Genomic DNA, 25,465 nt, shown 5'->3' with positions numbered 1-25,465 from the left:
CTAATGGTACTTTTTCTAGCGAGTTTGATTACTCTGTTCTCACACTTATGTCTTTTTTTTTCGCGTCCTTTTTCGTGATTACTTTTATTTATATTTTTAAAGACAGGTAAGAAGGCATATTGATGTAACTGACTGACCCAATATATTCTGACCATATATTTCAGGGACGCTAAAATGTAGAGGTTTGAAAACTTGCCAATAAACTAGATATACAAGAAACGAAAAGCTGGCAAACAGAAAAAAGAAAAATCAAACCAAAACGAAGCACACTGAAAACAAAGCACTGGAACACACAGAAGACGCAAGTCCAACAAAGAGCCCAAGCATGTACACAAACATAAGAAATACTTACTAAAATACTACTCAAGTTCTTTCACTTCAGCAACACAACAGTCCTCACAACATACAACAATGCAATAAAAAAAATTCAGAAAATTACATTTTAAAATGCCTACAAAATCAATTACGTGACGTCACGCTACAAATTCACGAGGGACAAGACAAGACAAGACAATATACATATAACCATATAAGAAGACAATAGACGCACCCTGTCGAAAATCGACCCATTGAGAGACTGAATTTCGAAAACTTTCTCCATTTTTGACGTGTTTGCCTCTCTTTAGAGAAACTTCCACAAAATTTCAGCCAAAGTTTTCAAATTTTTGTCCGAATTTCAAGAATTTTTACATAGACTGAATTGCGTTTTAATGGTTCAACCTCGCATTAAACAAGACCAGTTTATTTTCTAGCGATCATCAGTAACGTAAATAAAGCGTAGGAAACGCGCGGACCGTGGTTGGTACGTGGCCTAGAAAAATTGTCCAATAGAATATTACAATAAAAATTAATCGTGCTCTTGATAAAATTAATTAACAATAATAATTGAATTAGAATCTAGAAAATTGAATAAGATATTAAAATCTAAGGAAATAATAGACGATATCGGCTTAACGTGAGAACTCAGATTTGAGCCCCGAGAATTGCCCACAATGCTTTGCGCGGAAAAAGTTCACGATGAAATTCTTTCCATACAAAGCATTGTGGGCAATTCTCGGGGGTCAAATCTGAGTTTTAATGTAAAGCCGATATCGTCTATTGAACAATGCATAATGACAAACTTAGAAATATCACTCAATAATAAATCGAAATTTGTATAAAACAAATTATAACAAATAAATAAAATCAATAGTGAGGTCTGTTAGCACAAAAGTACTTCAGAGGGTGATAAAGCATGAAATTTGGCACAGATAATCCTTAGAAGGTCTAAAACTTAATTTTAAACAGTAACACTTTATTTTGCCACCTGGCCACCTGCCAGATGACGTCATCAGGTGGCTGGGCAAAAAATTATTTTTTTGAAAATATTCAAAATCTGATGATTCCATGGAAAGAGCATGATATGCTAATGAAAATCGAGGTATAAAACATGCCTTGAAAATCTTCCTATCAAAAGTTATGACGTCATCAAGCCTTTCCAGGCAAAACCTAAAAATCCCGTAATAACGGAACTAGTTGACAAAATTTGGTGTTTTTTATACATGAATCCATGTCAAAATACGAAGTTCCTTCTGTTTTCATGCTTTTATCACCATCTGAAGTATTCTTACGTTTTTATGTGCTACCAGACCTTACTATAAATACATGTGAAAACCAAACACTACACTCTTTTTTTATAAGAATCAGTAGATTTTTGTTGAGGCTTGGTTGTTCTTATTTTTTTTTGCACTTCGAGCCTCAAATTATTCTTATTCCTTTCTTATTTATAGCGTGAAATTGAGGTATTTTAGGCTTTATACCAAATATTTAGTACTTGGATCCCTAAATTGCTTGAATTTGAGTAAATTCCAGGCTCAGGCTTCTCCAGGCTCATTGTTCTTAAATTGTTTTCATTATTTGGCGATTTTGAGCCTCATTGTTTTTAGAAAAGAAAAAGAGTGTAGCCGAAAATTAAATCTTACAGTACCAAAATAAGATCAACCTTCAATGGTCAATGCAATCAAAATAGCTTTTTCCATAACAACGACCAAGCAGATTTGAAAGGAGTTTTTTTGATGCGATGTGAATAAAATACGTGACCAGAGGGTGAGAATGAAATTGAAATGTCAAGGAGTATATCATTAAAAAAATACCATATCCTCACCATCCAGCACCCCCCACCCCCTCTATAAACGGTTTTTTTCCCTGGAAAAGCCCATTATTTGTTTAAAAAGTTTAGTGGCTATTTCAGTGACGAGGTTTAGAAAGCGGACAGATTATCCGCAATAAAATCCCTCTCACAAAACAGTAATTTCTAAAACCCCTCATTCGTTTTCAATGCGCCCTTAAAATACTTGACTAAATTCCATGCTATTATCCAAACTGTTTTCATCACTTTCAATCAAACTCAACGTCGAATCGTTATCCTCCTCACTTTCGGACACTATATCCTCTTCATCTTCGGACGAAATATTGATGACGTCATCATTTTGAACATTACGTTCTGCTGCTACATCATCACTAGGATTTCTATCAACAGAATGGCCAAGCTCTGTTACTTTTTTAAATTTTCCTGTTTCATTGAAAACGAAATACTGTACGGTCCTAATTGAATTATTAGTCGGACTCGAGCCTACTTTTAAGTTCACAGAATTCGATTCAGAATCACACTTGACAATCGTTACTCCAGCACCTTTAACTGGTATACTCGGTGATCGATTTCGTCGTTTAATTTCGGCATTTGAAGGTACAATACGATTGGTTTCATCTTCAGTAATTTCCGTACTCGTTATAGCGTTCGAGTAGTCTTCAGTTGACTGCGAAAAATTTTCTTCCGAAAAATCTTCAATCACTTGAGAGAACTCTTCTATTATTCGACGTGAAGAATTGTGTAAATATCTTATCGTTTTCTGAGAATCATCGTTCATCTTCTTCGGCGAATGATCACTATACGAGTTCTCACTAGCCTCCTCGATTGGAGATGATCTCTGCGTGGTATTAGAGTCTAGCGATTTTTGATATGTTCCTTGTGACCGCAGTCTATTAGTTTGTTTTCTATCAACAACAGAGCATTCACTGTCCTCAATAGCAGAGAATTCACTGTCCTCGATTTGAGAAGATCCTTGAGCTGTTGTTCTCGTATCTCTGAAATATGGGGTCTTACATTTCTTTGGTGATTGTTCGGTGTAGGAATTTTCACTGTCTTCGATTTGTGACGACCTTAGAACGCTTTCTACAGCGTTTGTTTTAGCTTTACTTTCATTTTCACCACACTGAGAGTCTTTCTCGATAATTTGAGATGTCCTTTCAATAATTGTACAAAAAGGATTTTCCAAAATATGACTTTTATCCTGATTTTCTTCTAAAGCGTTTTCAACAAATGTTATAGGTACGGGTTTAAAATCATTCTTTTTGGATTTATTTTCAACTTGGTTACGAACATTTATAGGTTGTGCATCATGGGGAGCATAATACCTTTTTTCAGCTTTTGTCAATGTTTTTTGTTGATTTGTTGATTTTGGTACTACCAAGTCTTGTGTTTCTTCGACAATTTGACGGCCCTCTTCGACAAACACTATGCCAGGTTCCTCTTTATCCTTTCCCTTTGGGGATGGACCAGCACGCTCGATTCTGTGAATAGGAGACTTTGATAAAGATAAAAAAGAAACATCTTCTTCACGTTGTTGTACAGGCGAATCCACCTTTCCTGTTTTGGTAGGATTTTCTTCTAGTCCTTTGGAAGGTGAGAATGATTGTCTGTCATCAAGGTTCGCAGATCCGGTGACTACCACGCTGCTAGATGTTTTGAGTGAAGCTACCTGGTCACAGGCTGAATCCTCTAAAGACGTTATTTTCTTTGAACTCCTGCTCTCATGCAGACTAAGTCTTTTAGACGAGGTGACCATTCTTTCATTTGTTTGGTTTAGATTCAACGCACTCGAACGTTTCTTTTTGCGTCTGGTGGGCGGCGGACTGAACAATCGGCTGGTGTTTTTCATCTGTGGCGGTGAAGTTACTAGATAAAAAAAAAATTTATTTTTCAAGTGGTGGATAGTAAATGAAGGATTTCCATTTTTCAACGCACGGCAAAGTTGATGACCACTCGACTAGCTTATTACACAAATATTACTAGGCAAGTATTCAACGGGTAGCTCAGTCGGTAGAGCATTTGCCTTACAATCTAAGGTTTGTGGGTTCAATCCCCGGTCACCGCCAACTCAGCGGATGAGTAGCTTTGATTTGGGTAATCTAATCTAAGCGGTAAGTTACGGGGAGCTGAGAGTAGGTGTGGCGCTCCACCTCAGCATTCGATCGCCCAGGTCTAGCGCAAATAGAAAAGGTATAGACTCACTCACTCCCGGCTCCGCCGACAACCACCAGATGAATATACTTACTACTTACTTACTATTCAACGGCCTTGAAATTAACACGCACAAAATTAACACGAATTTTATTTGCTTTTGCAAGGACACCACTGATGGTTTTAATTAAGGGGTTTTTTATGAACACGAAATTTTTCAATTCGTGTTAATAAAATGACAAGTGATATTCGTGTAATAAGGCATATACAGTGTGTCCCGGGAAAGCAGACATTTTTATATCAAGTAAAATCCACATAACTTATGCCAAATTCTATGACTTGTGTAATAATAATAATAATAATAATAATATCTTTCTTTAATGTTGGGGTACCGAAATTACAAATCAAGTAAATTTATAACTAATAAAATCCAACAATATCAAAATAATAAGTAAAAACGACGAGATCCTTAGGGCCAATTACCTACAGATGTTACACGAGCATTTAGAGCCTTTCCAACGTTTTATCTCTGTTTTAAATTTGGCTAGAGTTTGAATGTCATGTAATTTCAACTTCTTAGGTAATTGGTTCCACAATAAAGATGCTCTAAAGGATAAACCGTAAATACCGAAGGTATAGCGAGTAGCTTCAGGGAGATTAAGAGTTTTGTGGATCTTAGTTTGTATACCACTGTTTTTATTTGGAAAATTTCTGCCATGAAGCTTGGACTCAAACCTTTGATTGATTTGAAAATTTCCACCATCAAATATTGTAAATTTTGGATGTGGATTTTTACAGTATTTGTACGGTTTAATAAAACTCCATAGTCTAAAGAAAAGTTTGAATGTACCACACGTAAAGCCCGTTTATGCACTCTGTTTATTTCATCGTTGGATGCTCTTGAGGAAAACATCCAAATGAGGGGGCAATATTTAAGATGACAAAGGATGTATGAGTTACAGAGTGTGAGGGCTTTTTCGGGATTCAAATATTTCCTATCCTCTGAAGAGCTGTAGTATTCCTACTTACAGTAGAACATAATTTTGTCTACATGTTGGTTAAAATTCAGTTTCTCTTCAAAAATAATTCCTAGTAGCAAAACTGAAGTTTTTGCTTTTATAGTAACATTCTTATACTTGATTGAAATATTAGAGTTATCAATATTTTTTCCTAATAGCATCATTTGGAATTTTCCTGTACTCAATATTTCAATCTTAAAAACCTACTCAATCATCTTGGAAAGCTGATATCTATTGGGTCATTCCATTTTATATCCACTGCGCCACGGTTTCATGCCAGGTTAATGCTTCTGACGGCTATTTATATTGTACAAACTGCAGACCAGACTGTATTAAGAGAAAATCACAAAAGAGTGCTTGTTTCGAGCTCCAACCCTAACCCTAACTGATAATAACCCAATTCCTAGCCAATCTGATACGTAACAACACCCAAACCACACCCATACCCAACCCTACCAGGTCGCCTGCAGGTCCTGACACTATTCCCGCATACCGGATCCGAAAATAGATACATGTCTTTTGTCTTTATGAAGAAGCCTTCACCTTGCAGGTTTGCATCCATCGATTTTTAGCAAATTCCTTGTGTTTACACTTCTTCTCAAAACAAAAATTATTAACTCCAAAGAAATAGTAAGTATATAGACTTTCAACTTTGCTTTTCCAGTTCCACATAGAGTTATTTTTCTAGTGGATCTGTTTAAAGCACCTTTTTTGCCCCTTCACCTAAAAAGTGATTGAGGCATCTTTTCTTTTTTTTTTGCCACTTTTTTTCAGATTCATTCACTGCACTGAATCTGATTGTGGTTTTTTTTCCCGCCCTTCAGATTCAAGGTCGAGACTCACCTCTGAATCTGATTGCGTCAACCCAAGGCCAGGGCAGGTGTGATCCTGTGCCTGCGACCGTATCGAGCTTGTGCGATATCGACAGCTCTCAAACAATTCAACTGCATTGTCAGTTCAAATATACAAAGCTGCACTATCAGCTCTTACCATTATAATTTTGAAAACAATATATTATTTGATTCTAGATACCTTTTATAAACAGCACTTAACTAGAAATTATTTCAGTCAGAGTAGTTTTTCTGCGTTGTGTTAAAGATGATATCTATTCCAGACGTCCGCACTCGATAGGATCGATCATCGGAACGGCTCGATGACGGATCGATATGTGATCGATGGATTACTTAACGATCCGGATGGGAGATCGATGGAAGATTCAGCCATTAAAAAGTCTTGAGTATCGATCCTTCGTTGATCCATTGTCGAGCTAGTATTTCAATCGAGTATATCGATTCGTCATCGATCGTTAATAGATTCGTCATCGATCGTTAATCGATTTGTTATCGATCGTAAATCGAGTATGAGTCGATAGGGTCGATAAGATCGATAAAAGATCGATGATAGATCGATAACTAATCATAAGCTTAAAAAAATCTTGAGTATCGATCCTCTATCGATCTCCTATCCGGATCGTTAAGTAATCCATCGATCACATATCGATCCGTCATCGAGCCGTTCCGATGATCGATCCTATCGAGCGCGGACGTCTGGCTTATTGAGATTTTACGCCAAAGAGAGATTTCGTGCCTTTTAGCCCCTAATTTCGCAAATAGTCCTCGAAAAAACTAACATCATTGGTCTCGATCGTCGTAAACAGCTTCATGCTTAATTTCGGTAATTTTCATATTGGTCTATAGCGTCAGCGTTAAAACCCACCAGGGGTTCGTGGTTCGAGTTTCCATTCATTCCAATGTTCTATTCAGTTAACCGAACCGGTTGTCCGTGGACCCCGTGAGCAATCGAAAGATTAATGGGTTATCCACATAAAATATTGACTCTTAACCATCTATCAAAAGACAAAAACCAGGGTCAAGTTTTTTTTATGGATAAAACAAAGCTCTAAACACCACCACCAAAGAATTAAGTGACGTGGAAAAGTTAAATCTGCAATAGTGAGGGAATTGTACAGATGCGATTATATTGCCTCTGTACTACGCCCAGAAACGCTATCCTTAACCGGAACGCCCTCGTTCCGGTTGAATGAAATTGTAGATGTTTTGTCTCGCTTAGTTTGCCTGTTTGGAGCTTGAGATGGATTTGGTGGTTTCTGCGCGTAAGTTATAGGATTCTTTTTTACATAAGTGTTCCCGTTTTATATCAGACACATGTTTCATATCAGGACATTGTCTACCTATTGTTATATTGTGCTGATATAAACAAAAAAAGGTTTTTCTTTTCATCTTTCTCACCAATCTTGCGCCGCATCCTTGTCAATTCAATATCAAAAAGCTTGTAAATCAAAATTGATGAGTGATCAAACGACATCACTCCTTAAAACAAAACCTTTAAGATTTATTTGAATATAATAGGAATAGGATGACTGTCGTACAGTAATGCGCCTTGTCTCCCCTTTTTCTATCTCCTGTCTCAGTAGTGAGTAAGTAAGTTTGCGACCGCAGTCGAGGGCGACCCGAAGGCTACCTGTTCATATAGCTGTCTACCCGAAGGTAGGGGAGGGCGCCACTCCTTTCCCTGGATTTCTCCACTTACCCTTGATCCGTCTCTTTAGTTGCTGAGCATCTAGCAGAGAGGCATCAAGTACCATTTTGGGAATCTTTGGTATGACCCGGCTGGGGATCGAACCCACAACCTTGCGCACCGTAGCTGGATGCTCTACCTTCATGCTACGGATCGCTCTTCTGTCTCATCTAGTCCTCCACTATATTTAATAGTGTGGTGTTCGCCCCCATTGGATCTTCTGCGAACATCACACTACTGAGGTTAAGCGTACCAGGCTAATCACGACGACGGACGAAAAATGTAATAGGCTAGTGAAAATACGAAATTTGATTGGTTGAAACTCACTAGCCTGTTAAATTTTCGTTCGTCGTCATGATTTTACCGATTTACTTAACTTCACTACTATCACAGAATCAAGAAAGACACAAGTGCATTGTGTACCAAAGAAAACCTCACCCCAGTGAAAACCTCACCTTTGTTTTGAATTTCTTTGCAACTTCTTTCATAATATATTCGTAGCCGTATCTTCCTTTACATTTTAAATGTATCATGTAATTTGGTCCTTTCTCTATCCAACTATGACATGAAATAAAAATCTAGACTACAATCATGGTCGAAATATATTGAGATTTTAGTGTATTTTAACGTTTTTCAGAATTTAAAGTTCGGGCGAGAATTGCAATTTTAGCTCTTCAATTTTCTTTCATTGAATATTTCGATTTTGGAGGGGTTCGGTGGCATCTAGGCACTGCTATAGGCGGCCACTAGTGACCCCCACCGGGAATTGCTTATTAATAGGTTTAAACATAATAGACAACATTCACAAAAGATGTTTATCAATAGAGATTTTAAATAAAAGAATGTTTAAAACACAGCTGATTGGCTTAGGTTTCGAAACTCTCTATTGGACAATCTCAAATCAATGTCGCCTAAGAAAAAGTTAATTTTTTTGAGGAAAAAGTGGAAAATTTACATAATTGGCCATATAATCTTCATTTTTTATCTAAAAAGGTTGAAATTTTGAGGGTTGGTCATAATTAATGGCTTATACCCAAAAATGAAAAAAAAACTTGAAAAAGGTTTGTTATGTGAGGTTAATATGACAATTTATAGACTTTTGTTAACCTCAAAATATAGAGACGCTTATTGAATTATTGGGGAAAAAATTATTAGGGAGTCATCAAAAAGGCTTCAAATATCAAGCTTGTTTAAAAAAGGTTAGAGATTTCCCACAAGGAAGGTGCAATTCATGAGGTTAAAAAAATGGTAACAAGTAACCTCACATGCTTAACCATATCTTCTGCTAGCATGTGTATTAAGTTATGGGACAAAAGTAAAATGATACTAGAAGCTTAGATCAATAGGGGATTTATGAAATTGACAATCTTTGCTCTAACGTAGGGTTAAAAATTGAGGTTAAAATTAGAACTCTATGTTAAGAAATGTGAGAAATTTGCTTCTCTAATTGACCTAAATAGTTCTATTCTATTAAAGCTACAGGAACAAAATTATTTTTTAAAAGTTTTCATAAAGTAACTAAGCTAAAAAAATATGAAATAGACCAAAAAGGTTCTTAAAATGAGGTTAAACAACCTGAAAAAGTAGGATGTTTTAGCTTATACCTTCAAACTTAAACAGCTGAACGAAAAACGTTTAAGGTATACTACGATAAAAAGTTAACCTCAAAGATTTTTAATTCAGACTTAATTAACACTTAAGCTTTACTTTTAAGCTCAGTATTGATATCAAAAACAGATTTATAAGTCATTAAAGTATACAACAAAGAATTAAAAAACCCTATAAGCCCAATTCACAAATAACCTCGCTTTTGGTACCCAAACTAAGATATTAACCTCATTTTTTCTACTTTACCTTGTTCCTCAACCATTGAATAATGGATCCCACTATTTTTATCACACAATTTTCTCTTTTTATGAGGTTATCTGAAAGCTTAAAATCAACCCCTTTCTCAGGTACTTGTGTCTCTCAAGTTAATATACGAGTTAACCTCACTTTTTATACCAAGATATAATTTTTCATGTTTAGTTGTTTTTGATAATAGGGTACTGTTTGTCTGATATCCAAAATTAGACTGAAATATCATTGTTAACCTCACAATTATGGTGTTTTTGTGAAATAACCTCAAATTTTACACCCTACTTGAAATGTTAACCTCATTTTTTCTAGCCTACCTTGTTGCCCAATCATTAAATAGTAAAACCCAATCATTTATTTTTACTTTAACCTCACATTTCATACCAATTTTGGTCTATCTTTAAGGACCATTAGGTTAACCTCAGTGCAAGTTAACCTCATATTCTTAACCCTACTTTGACCAAGAATATCTCTTTAAATTCAACACTTAACCTCTATAATGTATATATCATTGTGAACCTGAATAAATTTTGAGTTAGCATGTAAAGTAGCAAATAAAAATAAGTTAACCTCATTTATTTATCCTTTGTTAAAGTCAAAAAAGTTCTTTTGAAAAAGTTAGGCGATTTTTGGGGGTTTTGACTTGAGATGGTCCTATTGTTTCATTAAAACCTCAGTGCGCATGCGATTTATCTGGAGAATTTCAATATTCAAAACAAGAGGAGTGCTCATAGCCCGAAGAGTAGGAGTTTTACGCTCGAAACGAAGGAAGATATGACGTAGCCTAGTGGCATCTAGGCTATATCCCAAGCCTTATTGGTGCAAATTTGAACTTTTAAATCCTGAGATCCTAAGATCCTGAGGTCGTAAGACTTGAGGGAAATCCCCTTTGTCTCAAATACCGGGTGCGCCACAAAAAAGTTTCTCTCTTTGGAACTAATTTTCTCGAAATCTAAAAATTTTAAAAGAATCATTTCTATTTCATTGGAGAAAAGATAGACTTAAATTTTGATGGGTCATTTATTAAATTTGATTCATTAGATCAAAAGTTATGCTTAATAAATAAAGAAGTTACTTTCAGAAAAACGTTAAAATTTTACCTATCAAATTTTTATGTTAAATTTGGCAATCGCAATAGCCTTTACATGATTAAGAGCATTTTTCAGTAACTAAACACATAAATTTTGAAATCGAAGGGTCGAAAGGGTTTAAAATCTTCATCAAAATCAATTTAATTTATTTTTACCGAAATTATTCTCAGATTTTTGGTTCTAGACTGGATAAAGTCTATGTAAGACTGAATCCACCTCGAAACCCATATTTGATGTATTTTTATGAATTTTACCAGATTTTTCTGCCTTTTTCGACGAATTTTCTTCCTTTCATTGAAATTCAACCTTCCTTTATATAACAAAAGGTCATTTAGACAGCTAATTATCATTTTTGATGACTGAAACGAAAATACTGATGTATCATGTAATTATGCTTCTGTTCAATTTGATAGGTCGATTTTTAACGTTTTTGAGCATTTTCTGAAAGTAACTTTTTTATTAAATTGAGCATAACTTTTGAAATAATGAACCAAATTTTATAAATGACCCATCAAAATTTAAGTTTATCCTTCTTCTATCCAATGAAAAAGAATTGGCTGTTTCTAGATTTCTAGACCTCGAGAAAATTCATTTTAAAAAGAGAAACTTTTTTGTGGCGCACCCGGTATTGTAGGTTCTTATAGTCGTGTAAAGAGAGTCAACAAAACCTCCTGAAAACGAAAAAAAAAATTACTGCGCAAAAAACCTTTACCCCGCTGTTTTTTGGATTTTTTGTCTGGTTTTGTTATTATAATCGATTTTCATTTTTATTATGCTATAAAATTCAAAAACAAAATCTTTGACGGAATTTATCAAACAAAATATTCAATACCGAAGCAGCCGACGGGGCGATCTTTTATTCTGATGTGTTCTATTTTTGAGAGTATGTTTCAGCAAGAAATTTTGATCTGTTCTCATAAGGGCATCCCAGCTGGCACACAACGTTCTGATAAACAACGAGATTGCTCACGGGAATTTCTAGCCCGCGCGAGCAAACCCGCACCCGTCAATCATTTTTTAGACCTGTCAATCATTTTTTAGCTCCATATTCAGTCAGTTTTGCTTTTATTTTCACTTGTGGTTCTGAAAAAAGTGTTTGCAAGATAATAAAAAAAAACGAAAGTCGATTTGTATGCATTTTTTTTAGTTGAAAGTTTTGGAATACTGGATTTTCAAGAGAAAGGAAAGTCATGACTCTTGACTCTTGACTCTCCACCCACCTGCTAACCAACCTGATCCATTTTGAAATACTTGAGTCAAACTGCACTGAGGTGACACTACTTACAAAATTTTTGTTTCTTAAAATTATAACGGGAATTTTTTTAAATTTCAATAAGAGAGCTCATAAAACCAGAAAAAGTTTGGTCAATGCTGACAAAATAACAAACTTCAACGCACCGTATAGGATTCGAACTCTCAAAAATGACACTCTCATTCATGCCAGATCAACGCCTTATTCACTAAGCCACTAGAGCTGATACAATGTGGGTTAACAATAATTAATAATACCATACTTTTATTTGCCATGACCTGTATAATTTTATTTACCCTGTCAAGGTATTAACTTCTTAAACAAATAATTTTAGATCATTTCAAACATGCGGGAGCCGATCACTCATCGAGATTTCAATTCTGTAAGGCAGGGGACTGCAGCAAACGGGCTGTCGGGCTGTAAACCCTGCTAGTGCCTATGAAATTAGAATTTCCATCTGGGGGGATGGGACACTCTCTCCAATCTCCTTAAATTAAAGTCTCAAAAGACTGAAAAGAGAAGCTTTTTCTTACATACAGTACCCATATACAGCAGACAGAATTCACAGAGCGTACACGCGCGGGCGTTTAAACACGATCGCGCGGAATGCGGGTCAAAAAATTCCCGTGAGCAATCTCGTTATTTATCAAAAAGTGGCACACAACGTTGTTTCAACGTTCATCTAACGTTATATGGACGTTGTGAACGTTAGATAAACGTTGAAACAACGTTTTGTGCCAGCTGGCATCGCATGAGCTAGCTTATGTTTCTCATCAGCGAGAAATGATGCTGTGTTCTGATGGGGGGGGTAGCAATATAATCAAAAAAATATGATGCGTTCTAGATTTTCATACCACATTTTCAGTTCAATAAAAGTTTCCTAGAAATTAGAACACATCATTTGTATGAAAAAAATCAACTAGGGAAGAGAAATTTTGAAGATACAACAGAGCTACGGTAATGAAAATTTCATTTTACCTTTTTATGATTGAAATGATTGCTTCCGTAGTGTCAACCTAAAAATAATTATTAAAAGATGTTGGAATGTTAAATGTTAAAATGCAAAGTATTTTTAGATTAACTCAACCGTCCCTCGAAAACAAGTCTGTCAGGCTGGGCTTTAGAATATGTTGGTTATGCCGACAGCCGACCGACTCTTCTCTTAACTTACCGACCTAAAAACTTTTATTGCTATTTCGACCAAAAGAATTTTATTTTCTTCAAAAATTACAAAATGTAGACAAAAATTCCATGAATGACCAAAATAAAAAGATTTTCCGACCGACCGACCCACCTCCAAAATCTAGGGTCGGGTGACGGCAAACCAATAATTTTTTAAGTCCAGCCTCTAGATATTGCGAGCTTAAGATTTGAAATCTAAGCTCAGCCAAAGTTTGAACAATACCGAATTTAAAGTTAGCATTCACTCTAAACAAATTAATACTTATATACTAAAATATATGGTTCCCGCTAAACGATAAAACAAGAAATACAAAGAACCGCTACTTACTCTTGTTGGAAAGTCAGGAACGAGTGGACAACAAAACGTAGTATCAACGTAAACGCTTTTGACATTGCAAAAACTAAAAAAAGGAAATAAAAATCATGATGTAGGATAAGGGGAAAATTATATTTTTAAAAATCAATGAAGGTTAGATACTTATTTGTTTTGGGCGTACGACATTTCGGTATTGCAGAAATCGACCATTCATTTCGAAAAACTTACACAATCTCTTTGGTTTTCTGAACTCTGAAGTTAGTTATCCGTATCGGATATGGACCTTTTTTCTATAGAAGTAAATATTTTTTGATAACATATGCTCTAAATATAAATATTTATGAATTGTATTAAACCTATTTTTACGTGGAAATTTCAATAATAGGGAGATTTCATTCTTTAATTTAATTTCGTCAATTTGTTTATTGAAAAAAGTTCCTAAATCTCTCAAAAATGTCGACTATTTCTCTCTCTCTATCTCCGTAATCAGAGTTTTGATACTTTCAACCTGAAATGTCGTTGCAAAACGTTATTTACTGATCAAATACAAAATACATACAACTTATTACAAAACTAATTTCATTTACACGCTTTTTTTTTATAAGAATATTCTTTATAAGAATGTCCACGATGAAAAAAGCCAAAAAATCTATGGATATGATAAGAATATTGCCATCATGGAATTTAGCTACAAAACCTAAAAATGCCATTTCAGAGCATATTCATCTATAAGCTGTCAATTATCCCCGAGTAAAGCTCAACACTTTCACAAAAAAAACCTTTTATGCTTTGAGTTTGAATTTTGACTCTTAACCTAAGAATGCTGTAAGAATATTTTAGGATGATTTTCCTCAAAAAGTTAAAAATATCCATTATGAAACGAAAAAACACTATTCTTATAAAAAAAGCGTGTAATTGCGTAAACATGGCTGGTTCCCAGGATTTGTTTTTTTTCCAACATTTAGTTCTGGGTGAAAATAGTTCATTCTTGGTACTGATGTGGCTGTAAACTGTGGATGATGGGTAAAGTGAAATTTTACCACCAAAATATAGGCCTCTATTTTTGTTATGATAATCGTGAAGTATAAGATTAAGAACATCCAAAATTTTTGAAGCCTTTGTATGTTCTTAAATTTTTTTAGTTTTAAGCCTAAAAATGTTCTTAACATGTTCTTATTTCCACCATTTTGGGAGTATTTTTTTCCATTTTCCTAAAGAAGTCTGTGTTTAAGGGTCCAACAAGCCTTGAAATGTACTTATCTTGTTCTTAACATTTTGGCCATCGAAGCTTTATGTTCTTTATATAGTTTGTCCTTATAAAACAATGTGTAGCTGACGAAATTGGTGTTTTCTTTTTAATTTCGTGAACCCCGCATATTTTAAGATCAATGACTTTTCAGCACATTTTACAATACTTTAGCAAACAAGGAAGATCTTCTTTGTTTGTTTAGTCTAAAAGTCATCATCGTGTTTCACAAACAACCTCAAGTGAGAATGTTATCACTGATCTTTACTTATCCCTGGACCGCCATCTTTAATCGGAGTTTTTTTAGAATTGGTACCCGAGAAGAAGCCATTGCAATGTTAATTAACGTCTAACGGCGGTACATGATCAAAAGTATTCGAGGAAAAGTAGATCCTAGCGCTATCGATGCATTTTCAAAAAACGATAAAAGATTTTTGGTTGGCCGGGATTGAGTACCTGGTCCAGGGATATATAAAGGTCAGTGGATGTTGTGCATTTTGTTTCTTTGAAAAAAGACTTTGGTGGAATCCATATTTTTACGTGGATAGCTCAGAATAATAGGACTTGACAGTTGTTTTCATAAAGTAAATTTTCGCATAGTTTTTGCAAGGTCAGCAAACAGTTTCATATATATGTATAATTATCTTTGATGATGCTAAAGTGACGTTAAATTTTTTTTATATCCACACCCAGAAAAGACTTTTCTGAGTTCAGCTCTTCATCCAATCGATTCATACAGATAATAGAATATAATGCAGAAAAAAATACTGAAAAATTGATCACTCTTTTAAAGTTTATATTGCTATTTTAGTGCTGGATTCAAATCATCAATTTAGTTTATTACTAAACATTAAGAAGATGGCCCATCAAGACCATTTTTCAAGCTGGGGAAAGCCGAACACACAACATTTAAAAGGCGCATATCCTTCAGCTAGCCTAGCCACTCTACACGTTTTTTTATAAGAACAAATTATATAAGAACATTAGGCTTCAATGGCCAAAATTCTAAGAACAAGTTAAGAACATTCTAAGGCTATGCGGACTCTGAAACACCCAACTTATAGGAAAATGGACAAAATTGTTCAAAAAAAGGTAAAATTAAGAACATGTTAAGAACATTTTTACGCTTAAAATTCAAAAAGTTAAGAACATCCAAAGGCTTCAAACATTTTGGATGTTCTTATAAAAAAACGTGTATGTTTGTGTAAAACCCATACTGTTATTGTTTTTTGACCCCAGACTATAGAAAAGATATAGAGGAACCTTATGCTTCAGAACTGTTTCACGTTCCATCCGAACCAAACTAATGACCAGAATTATATCAAAAAGGAAACTTCAAAAAATGATAATGGACTTATGAAGATACAACATTGGATTTGGATAGCATGTTCCATTTGTGTTTTCATTTCTAATTTGACCTTGATATTTGGGGTCATAAAGGCATACAAGAGACTTTCATTATCTCAGAAGCTTTATGTCTATCTGTCAATAGTAGATATGTTATACAGTATTGATGTCATGGTTGTAAGGGCGGTTTCTGGCAAAGTTGGCAATAGCCAATGCATATGGTTCAATGGTGGTTCTATAGGATTTGCAATCAGTTCATTCATGACCTTTAGTAGTATGGGTGCATTTTTATTAATAGCTATGATTCGAAGAACAGCTATTAAGAATCCATTAAAACTATTAAAACAACAAGTGATACTTTTATGGACCTACCTGGTTATGCATTTAACACATATATAATTGATATCTACGTGAGCATATGAACGTTAAACAATCATTCAGAACACAAATAGTGACGATTTATTAAAATTAATCGTTTTAATTTTATAAAAAAACGTTTAGAAACCAAAATTTCATGCTCTTGAAATATTCTTTCATATTCAAGACTTCGTTAGCAAAAAACATCTATCTCGTCAAAAAATTGAGTAATTTGGCTAAGAACATTGATGTATGCTTATTAATGGTGATTCTTATAGATAAAGATGCGTTTTTTGAGCGGAAAAGTTCTTTTTTTACAAAAATCTGCTTGATCCATCTTTTACCTACTTTCATGCAAAAAATCAGAAAAAAACAACGATCCAATATTTCACAAAGTCCAAAAAACCCTTTTTATAGCCGTTTTATGGCCCATATTTGCCCAAAAACATTTTTTTTCGAAAATCGGGCTCCGTCACATGCGAGGGTTTATAGTTATGCATCTTTGTGCAAAAAGTCATAAAGAATGAAAGAGCCAATCTCGAGAAAAGCTAATACCTAAGTAATTGATAATGTGCTTATAAAAAAATATCGAATTTGGCCAGTTTTTCTATAAACACGCAAAGCAACCAAAATTTCATGGCTAACACACATATTCTTTAAAAGTAAGCCCTCATGAGCAAAAAAAAACATATATCTCATAAAAAAAATTGAGTAATTTGACTAAGAACATTGATGTATGCTTATTAATAGTGATTCTTATAGATAAACATGCGTTTTTAAGCCAAATAAATTTTTTTGCCAAAATCTGCTTGAGCCATCTTTTACCTATGATGGTACTCTACTTTCATGTAAAAAATCGGAAAAAATTAATGATCCAATTTTTCACAAAGTCCAAAAAACCCGTTTTTTAGCCGTTTTTTGGCCCAAATTGGCCCAAAAAATTTTTTTTTCGAAAATCGGGCTCCGTCACATTTTGGCCACCACCATTTTGCACCTTTGTACCAAAAATCAGATGATTCCTATGATTAAATCTCGAGAAAAGCTGGTAACGAACGGACGGACGGACGGACAGAGGTGAATTTATAGGACCTCCACCCCACCGGGGTAGGTCCAAAAACGGTTTGTATATTAATGGTAATATGGAATTTGAATTGTCTCGGTGGATCCTTTTTGACAGTTTATCTTTTTAGTAACCCTGGATATCTTACACCCAATGTGGTATTTTCCTGGTTGGTCGTAACTGGCATGTTATTTTTCAGTATAAATGCGACCGTTATATATCTAAATGTATCATCCATGTTGTATCTAAGACGTTCACCGAGATTTGCTGGCAATGAGATTCGACTCCGTACACAATATAAAGCTGTTATGACATTAAATTTCATCACACTGACTTACGCTATTTTGTTCTTACCGATCCTTTCGTACTTTTTAGTAATGTCTTATATTTTAACCGTTGTTAAAGATGTATCAATGTTTCGAAGTGGTTTAGACTATTTCTACGTAGCTATGATACCGACCTTTTTATGCTGTGGAGTCAACTCCCTTGTCTACTTATGTCGTGATAAAGACACCATACACTTCTACAGAAGACTGTTCAAAATCACTGAGGAACCATCAACACCAAGAGCACCAGTAGAACAAAATCAATAATAAATTGTACGTGGTTTTTTATTTGAATATTTTAGGATAAAAAAACCTATCTAGTTTTAGAGAAATCAAATTTGAAACTCTTTGAATTTCTAAAATGACCGCAAGTTTTTAATTAGGGTGACGAAGCGGCAAGGAGCAACACCAATTAAAGACCAAAATAGGATGGTGTCTGTGTCGAAATTATCACTGGAGTGTTGCTGGTATGAAAAAAAGTCTTGCAAACCTTCGCACGGATATCTAGGAGATTTTAGTACTCCCTCTGATCAGAATGAAATATTAATAAAAAATAAAAATTATCAAGTAACAAACCTTGTAGGGATTTTTGAAATTTCTTTTTCTCCCAATCGAAAATCACCTGTAAAAAGAAGTGAAGGGTAAAAGTTTCAAAATTCACAGCAAATAACACTGTAAACTATTTAAAAAGAACAGAGTTTCCATAGCAAAACATTTACTTTTCATGACGCACCTCTGCAATGACTTCATGAATTTATGTAGCTTTTCTGTTACTTTTTTTCTAGTTAAAACGTCACTTGCAACCAATCAGCTGTTTGACAGAAGACATTGCAGGGGTACATCCTAAATTAAAGATTCTTTTAGCCTTTAAAAGATTTTTACTTGTGAACATTCATAAAAAATGAAGTGTAGCGAATGCATGGGTCTATTTTATTTACTTTTTATTTAATTTACCTGTGTACAATACTTTGCCACCTGATCCTTCGATAAGAAACCTAAAAAAAAAAACAATTCAAATTAATTCTGTCACAATACACAAACAATCACAGAAAGTATAACTTTGAAATTTATTATCAAGACAATTAAAATTAATTAATAATTCATAAAGCTTGATATTTCATTGAAGTCAGAACTTGAAAATTTATTATTAAGATGATAAAATTCATGAAGCTTGAAATTTCATACATGACAGATCCAACACAATGTCCAGCTGACAATAAGGTGACAACCAAATTTTGACCCTGAAAATGAATAAAAATTCTTTTAAAATTGATTCGTGAGATGTCTTCAATAAAGAAAAAATCATGACGTCATGATTCTTCACACATTCATGTGTTCTAGGTGGCCCCTAAGAATTTAGGTGAGCCTTAGAATTTAGGTGGCCCCTAAGTTTGAGAAACTATGAAAATTTGAAAAATAAGACGTATCTTTTTAGAAGTGCTTTAATCTCGCTGTTAAGCACACTGGAATGCAACATAAGCCTGTTGACAAAAATCCCAAAAGATATTACTGTCTCACTGAGACAGATCTGTGAGACAGAACTTTTATTAAATGTGAAAAAAATGTATAATGAAATCTATGAAATGAACAAAGTTTTGTGTCGCAGGCTAAAATTTTTGCTATTCTAAAATCGCTGTGACAGAATTAACACAATAATTTAGAATTTATCCCCCATTTCAGTTTGAATAAATGTAGGTGACCCCTAGCTGAGTAGGTGGCCCCTGACCTAAAGCTATTTTTAGGTACCACTTGTTGTTGAAACTTTTAGCCATCAACACCTTTTATGGGACACGATGCGATACAGTAAGACAAGGCAAACAAATTTTGTAATATAGAAAATAAAGGAACCTTGTTCTGATGGTCTTTAACAGTGAGCACTTGTTGCTGATGAATAGGCAAACCAATCTGAAAATAGTACATAAAAAAACAATGAATAAAAGAGTAAAATGTAAAAGCTTTGAATGAGGCCCCCTTTTCTCTCAAATTCACACAATTTTTGTTCACGAAAAGGTTTCCAATTCACACATTCACGCAATTTTCTTTTCAATTTTCACGCAAACCGCTAGGGGGGGGGGCCTTGAATAGCTTACCAAACTAACATTTTGTTGGTAGGATATAAAGAATTTGTATAGCAAATCATATTAGTGCAAATCTTACGGTGAATTCAAGCAAATGAACCATTTCATCATCACAGCTCATTAAATTTTTTGTTGTCTCTGAAGTGTAGAGCTTCACTGTTCTTCTACAATAAGCAAAATGAAAGTGTACTTTTTTATTTTGTGATGAAAGATAACTTTTAAAATTTAAATTGGCTCTGATTTCATTGAGCACTCTGCAGCATCAATCACAAACAAATCAAGTCGAAAATTATAAATATTTGAAAATTTTTGGGTTTCAAAAGGTCACATTTTTGTGAAAGATATTGTGTCTGGAATCATCTAAAATAACTATTCAGCAAAAAAGGAAATGTTGCAATTTACCTATTCCGCAATACTTCAATAAAATCAATTGCAAGAAGTCCCTCAATGTGATCTAAGCAAAAGAAAAATAAAACAACATGAAAATAAAAGACAGAAATTATTTCAACTGCAACTAGTAACTAATTAATATTCTAGTGAACGTAAAAGTCAAAGTATATTTGTGTCAAAAATTAAATGTGAACATTAAAAACACAGTTGCGTATGCAACGTTTCGACGGTTGTCTTTATCAAGTTCAATTTTTAAATAATTTTCTATACAATGTATAGCAATGTGCCCTCCCGGCTATTACCATAATGGCTTTATGGCAACTCCTGAACTTGGGCACAGGATGTACGGTTACACATTTTGTGGATTGCATTGTGGAGTCACAAGAGTGCTCAAACTGCGAGCAGCAAGCAATGCATAATGCAAATAGTGAGCGTCTTAAATGAAAACTCTCCACCCAATCCAAGAGTGCTCAAACTACAAAAGCAGTGTAATTTTCTATATAGAGACTAATTACTAAAAGCATGAAAAAATCTGCTCTCGTTATTTTGATGTTGGAAGAATATCAATTCAATATGACATTATGATAAGCAAAAGATCAATTGCAATTTTTCCAAAAGACAAAGTTGAAAGGTCCCCTGAAGACTTCAGCTAAATATGTCTTTGCTGCATCTCCCCATTGTATTTTATTCAACTGCTTACCAGTATCGAGACAGACAGGTTAAAATTGTATATCATCAGGTTTTCTTAGAGTCAATCTATGAAGCCCCCCTCCCATCAGGATTGGACATGGAATGGAAACATTGATAAATTGATAATGTGACTGCATGCATGCCTTATTGGAACTAATTTTTGCGAGAACTAATTTGCGTTTGAAAAAAAATAGAAAAAATTACATTTCGTGGGTTTTAATTTTTGCAGTTTTTCCCTTTTTGGACAAATTTCTTTCATTTTCCTAGGGATTTTCCAAATTTTTTGATAAAATTGGAAAAAATTGTATTTCGAGGGATCAAATTTTCGCAGTTTCGCCAAAAAACCGCGAAAAACGCTAAAATTAATTCCCACAAAAATTAGTTCCAATAAGGTATGTACAAATTTTAAAATTGCAAAAATTTTAAAAGGTTTAGACATGACATAGTTATTAGAAAGATGTCCATATTAACAAGTCATGTTGCAACTTTCTGACTTTTATAAAAATTGAGAACTAGAAATGTTGTGATTTGGAGGCTATGAAAGTCACCCCACTCTTACAACAGTTAATAATAGGACTTATTGATTTTTTGTATTTTCTAATTAAGCAAATAAATATATGTGTTATATTTGATTGTCAACGCCAAAAGATACTTCTTTACTTTAAGAATATTCTGTGTTACTTTGACACTTACCCCCGGACTGTTTAGTTGTTTGAAAAAAAAAACCGCGTATATATGATGAACCCGGCAAATGTTTGAGAAATCAAAAAGACAACTTTCGTAAGGATGTTAAGTTTTTTGAATATCAAGGATTGTTACCTACAATGGCTCTAACTTGGGACTATCTAACAAAACATGGGACAGCAATTGGGCCTCCATTTCACCGAGCCTCCAAAGTCATTTCACATTTGATTAACATAACCGCAAATCATAGATATCAAATAATGTGAATACACATTTTTTTTATAATAAGGAACCTTAACTTGGTTCCAAGCCTGAAGTTCCTTATTTTTCGAGAGAATTTCAGCCTCAAAGTTCCTTATCCAGTTTCCTTATTTACTAAGCTGCTAAGATTGGATTTGCTAAGTATGTGACATATGTATAAGTATAACAATGAACTAAAATGCAAAAAGAGAGGTTTATTGAACGTTGTTTCGTCAACATTTTGTTATCTTTGTGTTTAGGCTTTGTAAATGTGTGCAAATTCAAGTTTAACTCTCTGTGACTTGACTTGTTTTGTTATTCTCAGCCTGAGTAGTTCCTTAACAATTCCTAGTTTTTCGGACCATTTTGAGCCTCAAGTTCCTTATAAACGTGTTCCTTATAAAAAAAACGTGTACGCTACTCTCACCAGGTAGGTTTTCACTCCCCAAAAGGAACAGATCTTTGTGACCAGAAACGTGTAAAAAGTGATTGCACACGTTTGCGCGTGCACCCCAAAACAGATTTTTAAAAACTCTGTTCTGCCGCAGAAAATCGTGAGATCTTTATCGAAAACAGTACAGTAACTTCAATCACGCACTTTGGAAGAAAGTCTCAAGAGAGAGGCACACAAAAAGATGGCGCAAGAGGAGCAACGCGTGCAAGGCATTAGATTTCTAATTACTTCATTAAACCAGACCCGATCAATCGAACTTGTCGAACCAATCGAACAATCGGAGTAATTGAACTCCATCGAACGATTAAAGTTCGATTGAAAAAATTAATCGAACGCTCACAATTTTTTAAGCAATAGCAGTTCGATTAGTTCGGTCAGTAAAAACTTCGATTAGTTAGATGATACTAAATCCTCATATCTTCCCTCGCTTGCAAAAACTTTATCCTACCCCGGGATCCTGCCACGCGATTACCATTTCGACAGTTCCCGGACTTAACAAACAGCTTAACGTTTATTGTACCTGGATATTTCTCTATCCGGAATACGGAAATCCATAGCCCCTCTGTTGCAATTTTGCGCGTGGCCGGGTGGCGGATTACTACACCCCAACAAACCGCCTCTGGCGCTAAAAGGATACAGGAAAAGTTTGTAATCCGTTATCGGAAGTTATTTCAGTTAGGAACATTTGGCGAGTTCCTGTACGCGACCGCGATCTAAAAAATCATAACAACACTCATTAAAAAATGACGTTCGTGTCTTTTCGCACTTTTTTTAGCCTAGACGATATAGCAAACATAGTAAATATAAGCACACTGTGCTTTTAATTGGCTGAAATTTTTTTTTGCGTCGGAAAAACTTTTTCAAACTTTCAGCAATGATTGACCAAACAGTTGCAATGAAAATTATCCAGCGCATTTTTTATCTTCTTATCTTCTTAATCTTCAATGAAGCACTCAAAGTTTACTGAATTTAAGCACATTAGATATCCTTATAATTATTGATATTCACTAAAACACCGTTCGTTGTGCGCTGCGGTGGAGTGTATGACGTAACTCGCGCGGTAACTAACTCGCCTTTTGTTGGAAGATCATATTGGGCGTTTTGGCGTTACCACCTTCGAAGCTAGCGGGCGCCCCTGTCTTTCCGCAACTCTTTCCACCATTATAGATGGCCATAACAATAGATCCAAAAGGGCGCCATAATCTTGGAAGATAATTTGTTTTGGTCTCCAGCTTTGGGAAGTAGCAATGTTTTTGGTTGTTTTTGATGGAAAATAGTAAGAAACTTAAGTTTACAAGTGGCATTTAGTTTTTGCTGGCTTATAGAATGGCAGGATCCTGGATGGTTTCCCCCTAACTGTATTTCCCGATTTACATTCCGAATTTGGCTTTGAAAAGAAGCTAATATACGGTGGCGGCACAAACTTGTCGAACAAAATTGGTTTATCGAACAGATCGAACCGAAACCCATTGATCAAACTTAATGGAACACTCACAATCTTTTAAAAAATCTTAGAGTTCGATTATATTTTTTAATCGAACTTTAATCGTTCGATGGAGTTCGATGGAGTTCGGTTAGTTCGATTGTTCGATTGGTTCGACAAGTTCGATTGATCGGGTCTGGATTAAATTATGTACTTATAAAAAAAAAATGCTTTTGAATGGATTTGGTTGTTGTGATTGTGGCATGGTGACTAAACTAAAGTTTAATTCATAAACCTGGTTGAGGTATCAAAACAAACTTGTTGTCAAAGAGATTCAACAGTAAGTGAAAAGACCGTCCAGAAATCCCCAATTCCATGTTTCGACCACTCGTTCCAAGTTAGAGCCGTTGTCTGTTAAGTTGACAGTATGAACCGTTCTATTTTAGCATAATTCATGAGTATCTTCTGTTTTTTAGCCAATCTGGAAAGTAAGGCATGTACGCCGAAAGTAAGGCATGTACGCCGGATATCTCCGGCGCAGACTTTGGATTTCAAAGGCTTACACAAAGGCTACGCCAAGAAATCTCTGGCGTAAATATTCTCTTCTTTCCAGACTGGCTTTTTAGTGGCAATGAAAGTTACCCTTATCTCTTCCGTATAGTAAAAATAAGCCTGACTAATGGTTCCTGTTGAGATAAACAAAACAAAAAAAATTCATACCTTGTGACAATGTGACAAGAAAAATATTGTTGATGCCAAATTTTCACCATCAAATCTGTCAATGGAGGCGAATGGATATTCAAGAAGTTTTCCATTGAATGTTGACATTATTCAGCTATAATTGAATGATGTTACTTCCAAATATCTTCGATGAGCATATTAGTTTCAATGAAGTTTTTTGTTGGTTTCTGATTCAAAAAAATTATAAAATTTTCAACAATCTTCATCCGCCATCTTTCTTCAATGCTTTTCCCGCTCAAATGGCGTAACTTTCGATTTCAGTTTTGACTTTCCCGCGTTTTGAACGCGCTTTTGCCGCGCGCGATCATCGAGTGACTAATTTGGTTTTGTTCCGGGTTCTACGGTGGCCGAGGAGGGACATTCAAAATAAAAAAACAAAATACAAAATAAAAAAACAAAATACAAAATAAAAAATTAAAATACAAAATTAAAAATTCAAATACAAAATAAAGAATTCAATACAAAATAAAAAAAGTTTGATATACAAAATAAAAGAATCAAATACAAAATAAAGAATTCAAATACAAAATAAAAAAAGTTTGATATACAAAATAAAAAAATCAAATACAAAATAAAAAAAGTTCGACATACAAAATAAAAAAAGTTTAACACAAAATAAAAAAAGTTCAACGCAAAATAAAAGAAACCAACCGCAACATGGCTACACTACAGAATTGATACCCTGACACTAAACCATAAGAAGCAAGTGCCTTCACCCGAATTATTTAACGGTTTAAAGGCATAGTATGTTTTGTCCATCGTGTGGTGCGCAAAGGGAAGTTGAATATAGATTCTGTGGAAATTGTGGAGATCAATTTATTGTTCCAAACCCAAATGAAGGGGAAAATATTGAGGAATCTCTGATAAAAAAGTATTTTCACGATGGTCACACATA

General features: G+C 34.6%; 1 protein-coding gene across 2 annotated transcripts; it reads right to left on the bottom strand.

Annotated features, from left to right (window-relative positions):
• Positions 1-3,888: 3,888 nt before the first annotated feature.
• LOC136822838 (protein artemis-like) lies at positions 3,889-24,840 on the bottom strand. 2 transcript variants are annotated; one of them, XM_067079151.1, is made up of 11 exons: positions 24,550-24,840; positions 20,351-20,402; positions 20,028-20,112; positions 19,719-19,775; positions 19,056-19,111; positions 18,825-18,865; positions 18,447-18,492; positions 13,547-13,619; positions 13,015-13,052; positions 8,292-8,394; positions 3,913-3,994 (listed from the first exon to the last, which is right to left on the bottom strand). In XM_067079151.1, the coding sequence occupies exons 3-11, from the start codon at positions 20,067-20,069 to the stop codon at positions 3,992-3,994; spliced, it is 459 nt and encodes a 152-aa protein (XP_066935252.1). In that variant the 5' UTR covers positions 20,070-20,112; positions 20,351-20,402; positions 24,550-24,840; the 3' UTR covers positions 3,913-3,991. The 2 variants fall into 2 exon arrangements, with proteins under 2 accessions (XP_066935253.1, XP_066935252.1); XM_067079152.1 differs by lacking the exon at positions 8,292-8,394 and having other exon boundaries at positions 3,889-3,994; positions 24,550-24,807.
• Between the last annotated feature and the right edge of the window lie 625 nt (positions 24,841-25,465).

The sequence above is a fragment of the Clytia hemisphaerica genome, unplaced genomic scaffold (genome assembly GCF_902728285.1).
Source record: "Clytia hemisphaerica strain Z4C2 unplaced genomic scaffold, Clytia hemisphaerica genome assembly, whole genome shotgun sequence".
NCBI lineage: Eukaryota > Metazoa > Cnidaria > Hydrozoa > Leptothecata > Clytiidae > Clytia > Clytia hemisphaerica.
This window is presented reverse-complemented; position numbering and strand designations above follow the sequence as displayed.

Bases quoted from the DNA above. Each gene is read 5' to 3' on its own strand.
- LOC136822838 (XM_067079151.1), bottom strand. From the start codon at position 20,069: ATGAGCTGTGATGATGAAATGGTTCATTTGCTTGAATTCACC. The intron at 19,776-20,027 runs GTAAGATTTGCA...TACTATTTTCAG, and splicing joins TTCATTTGCTTGAATTCACC to ATTGGTTTGCCTATTCATCA. The intron at 18,866-19,055 runs GTATGAAATTTC...TTTTTTTTTTAG, and splicing joins CATTGTGTTGGATCTGTCAT to GTTTCTTATCGAAGGATCAG.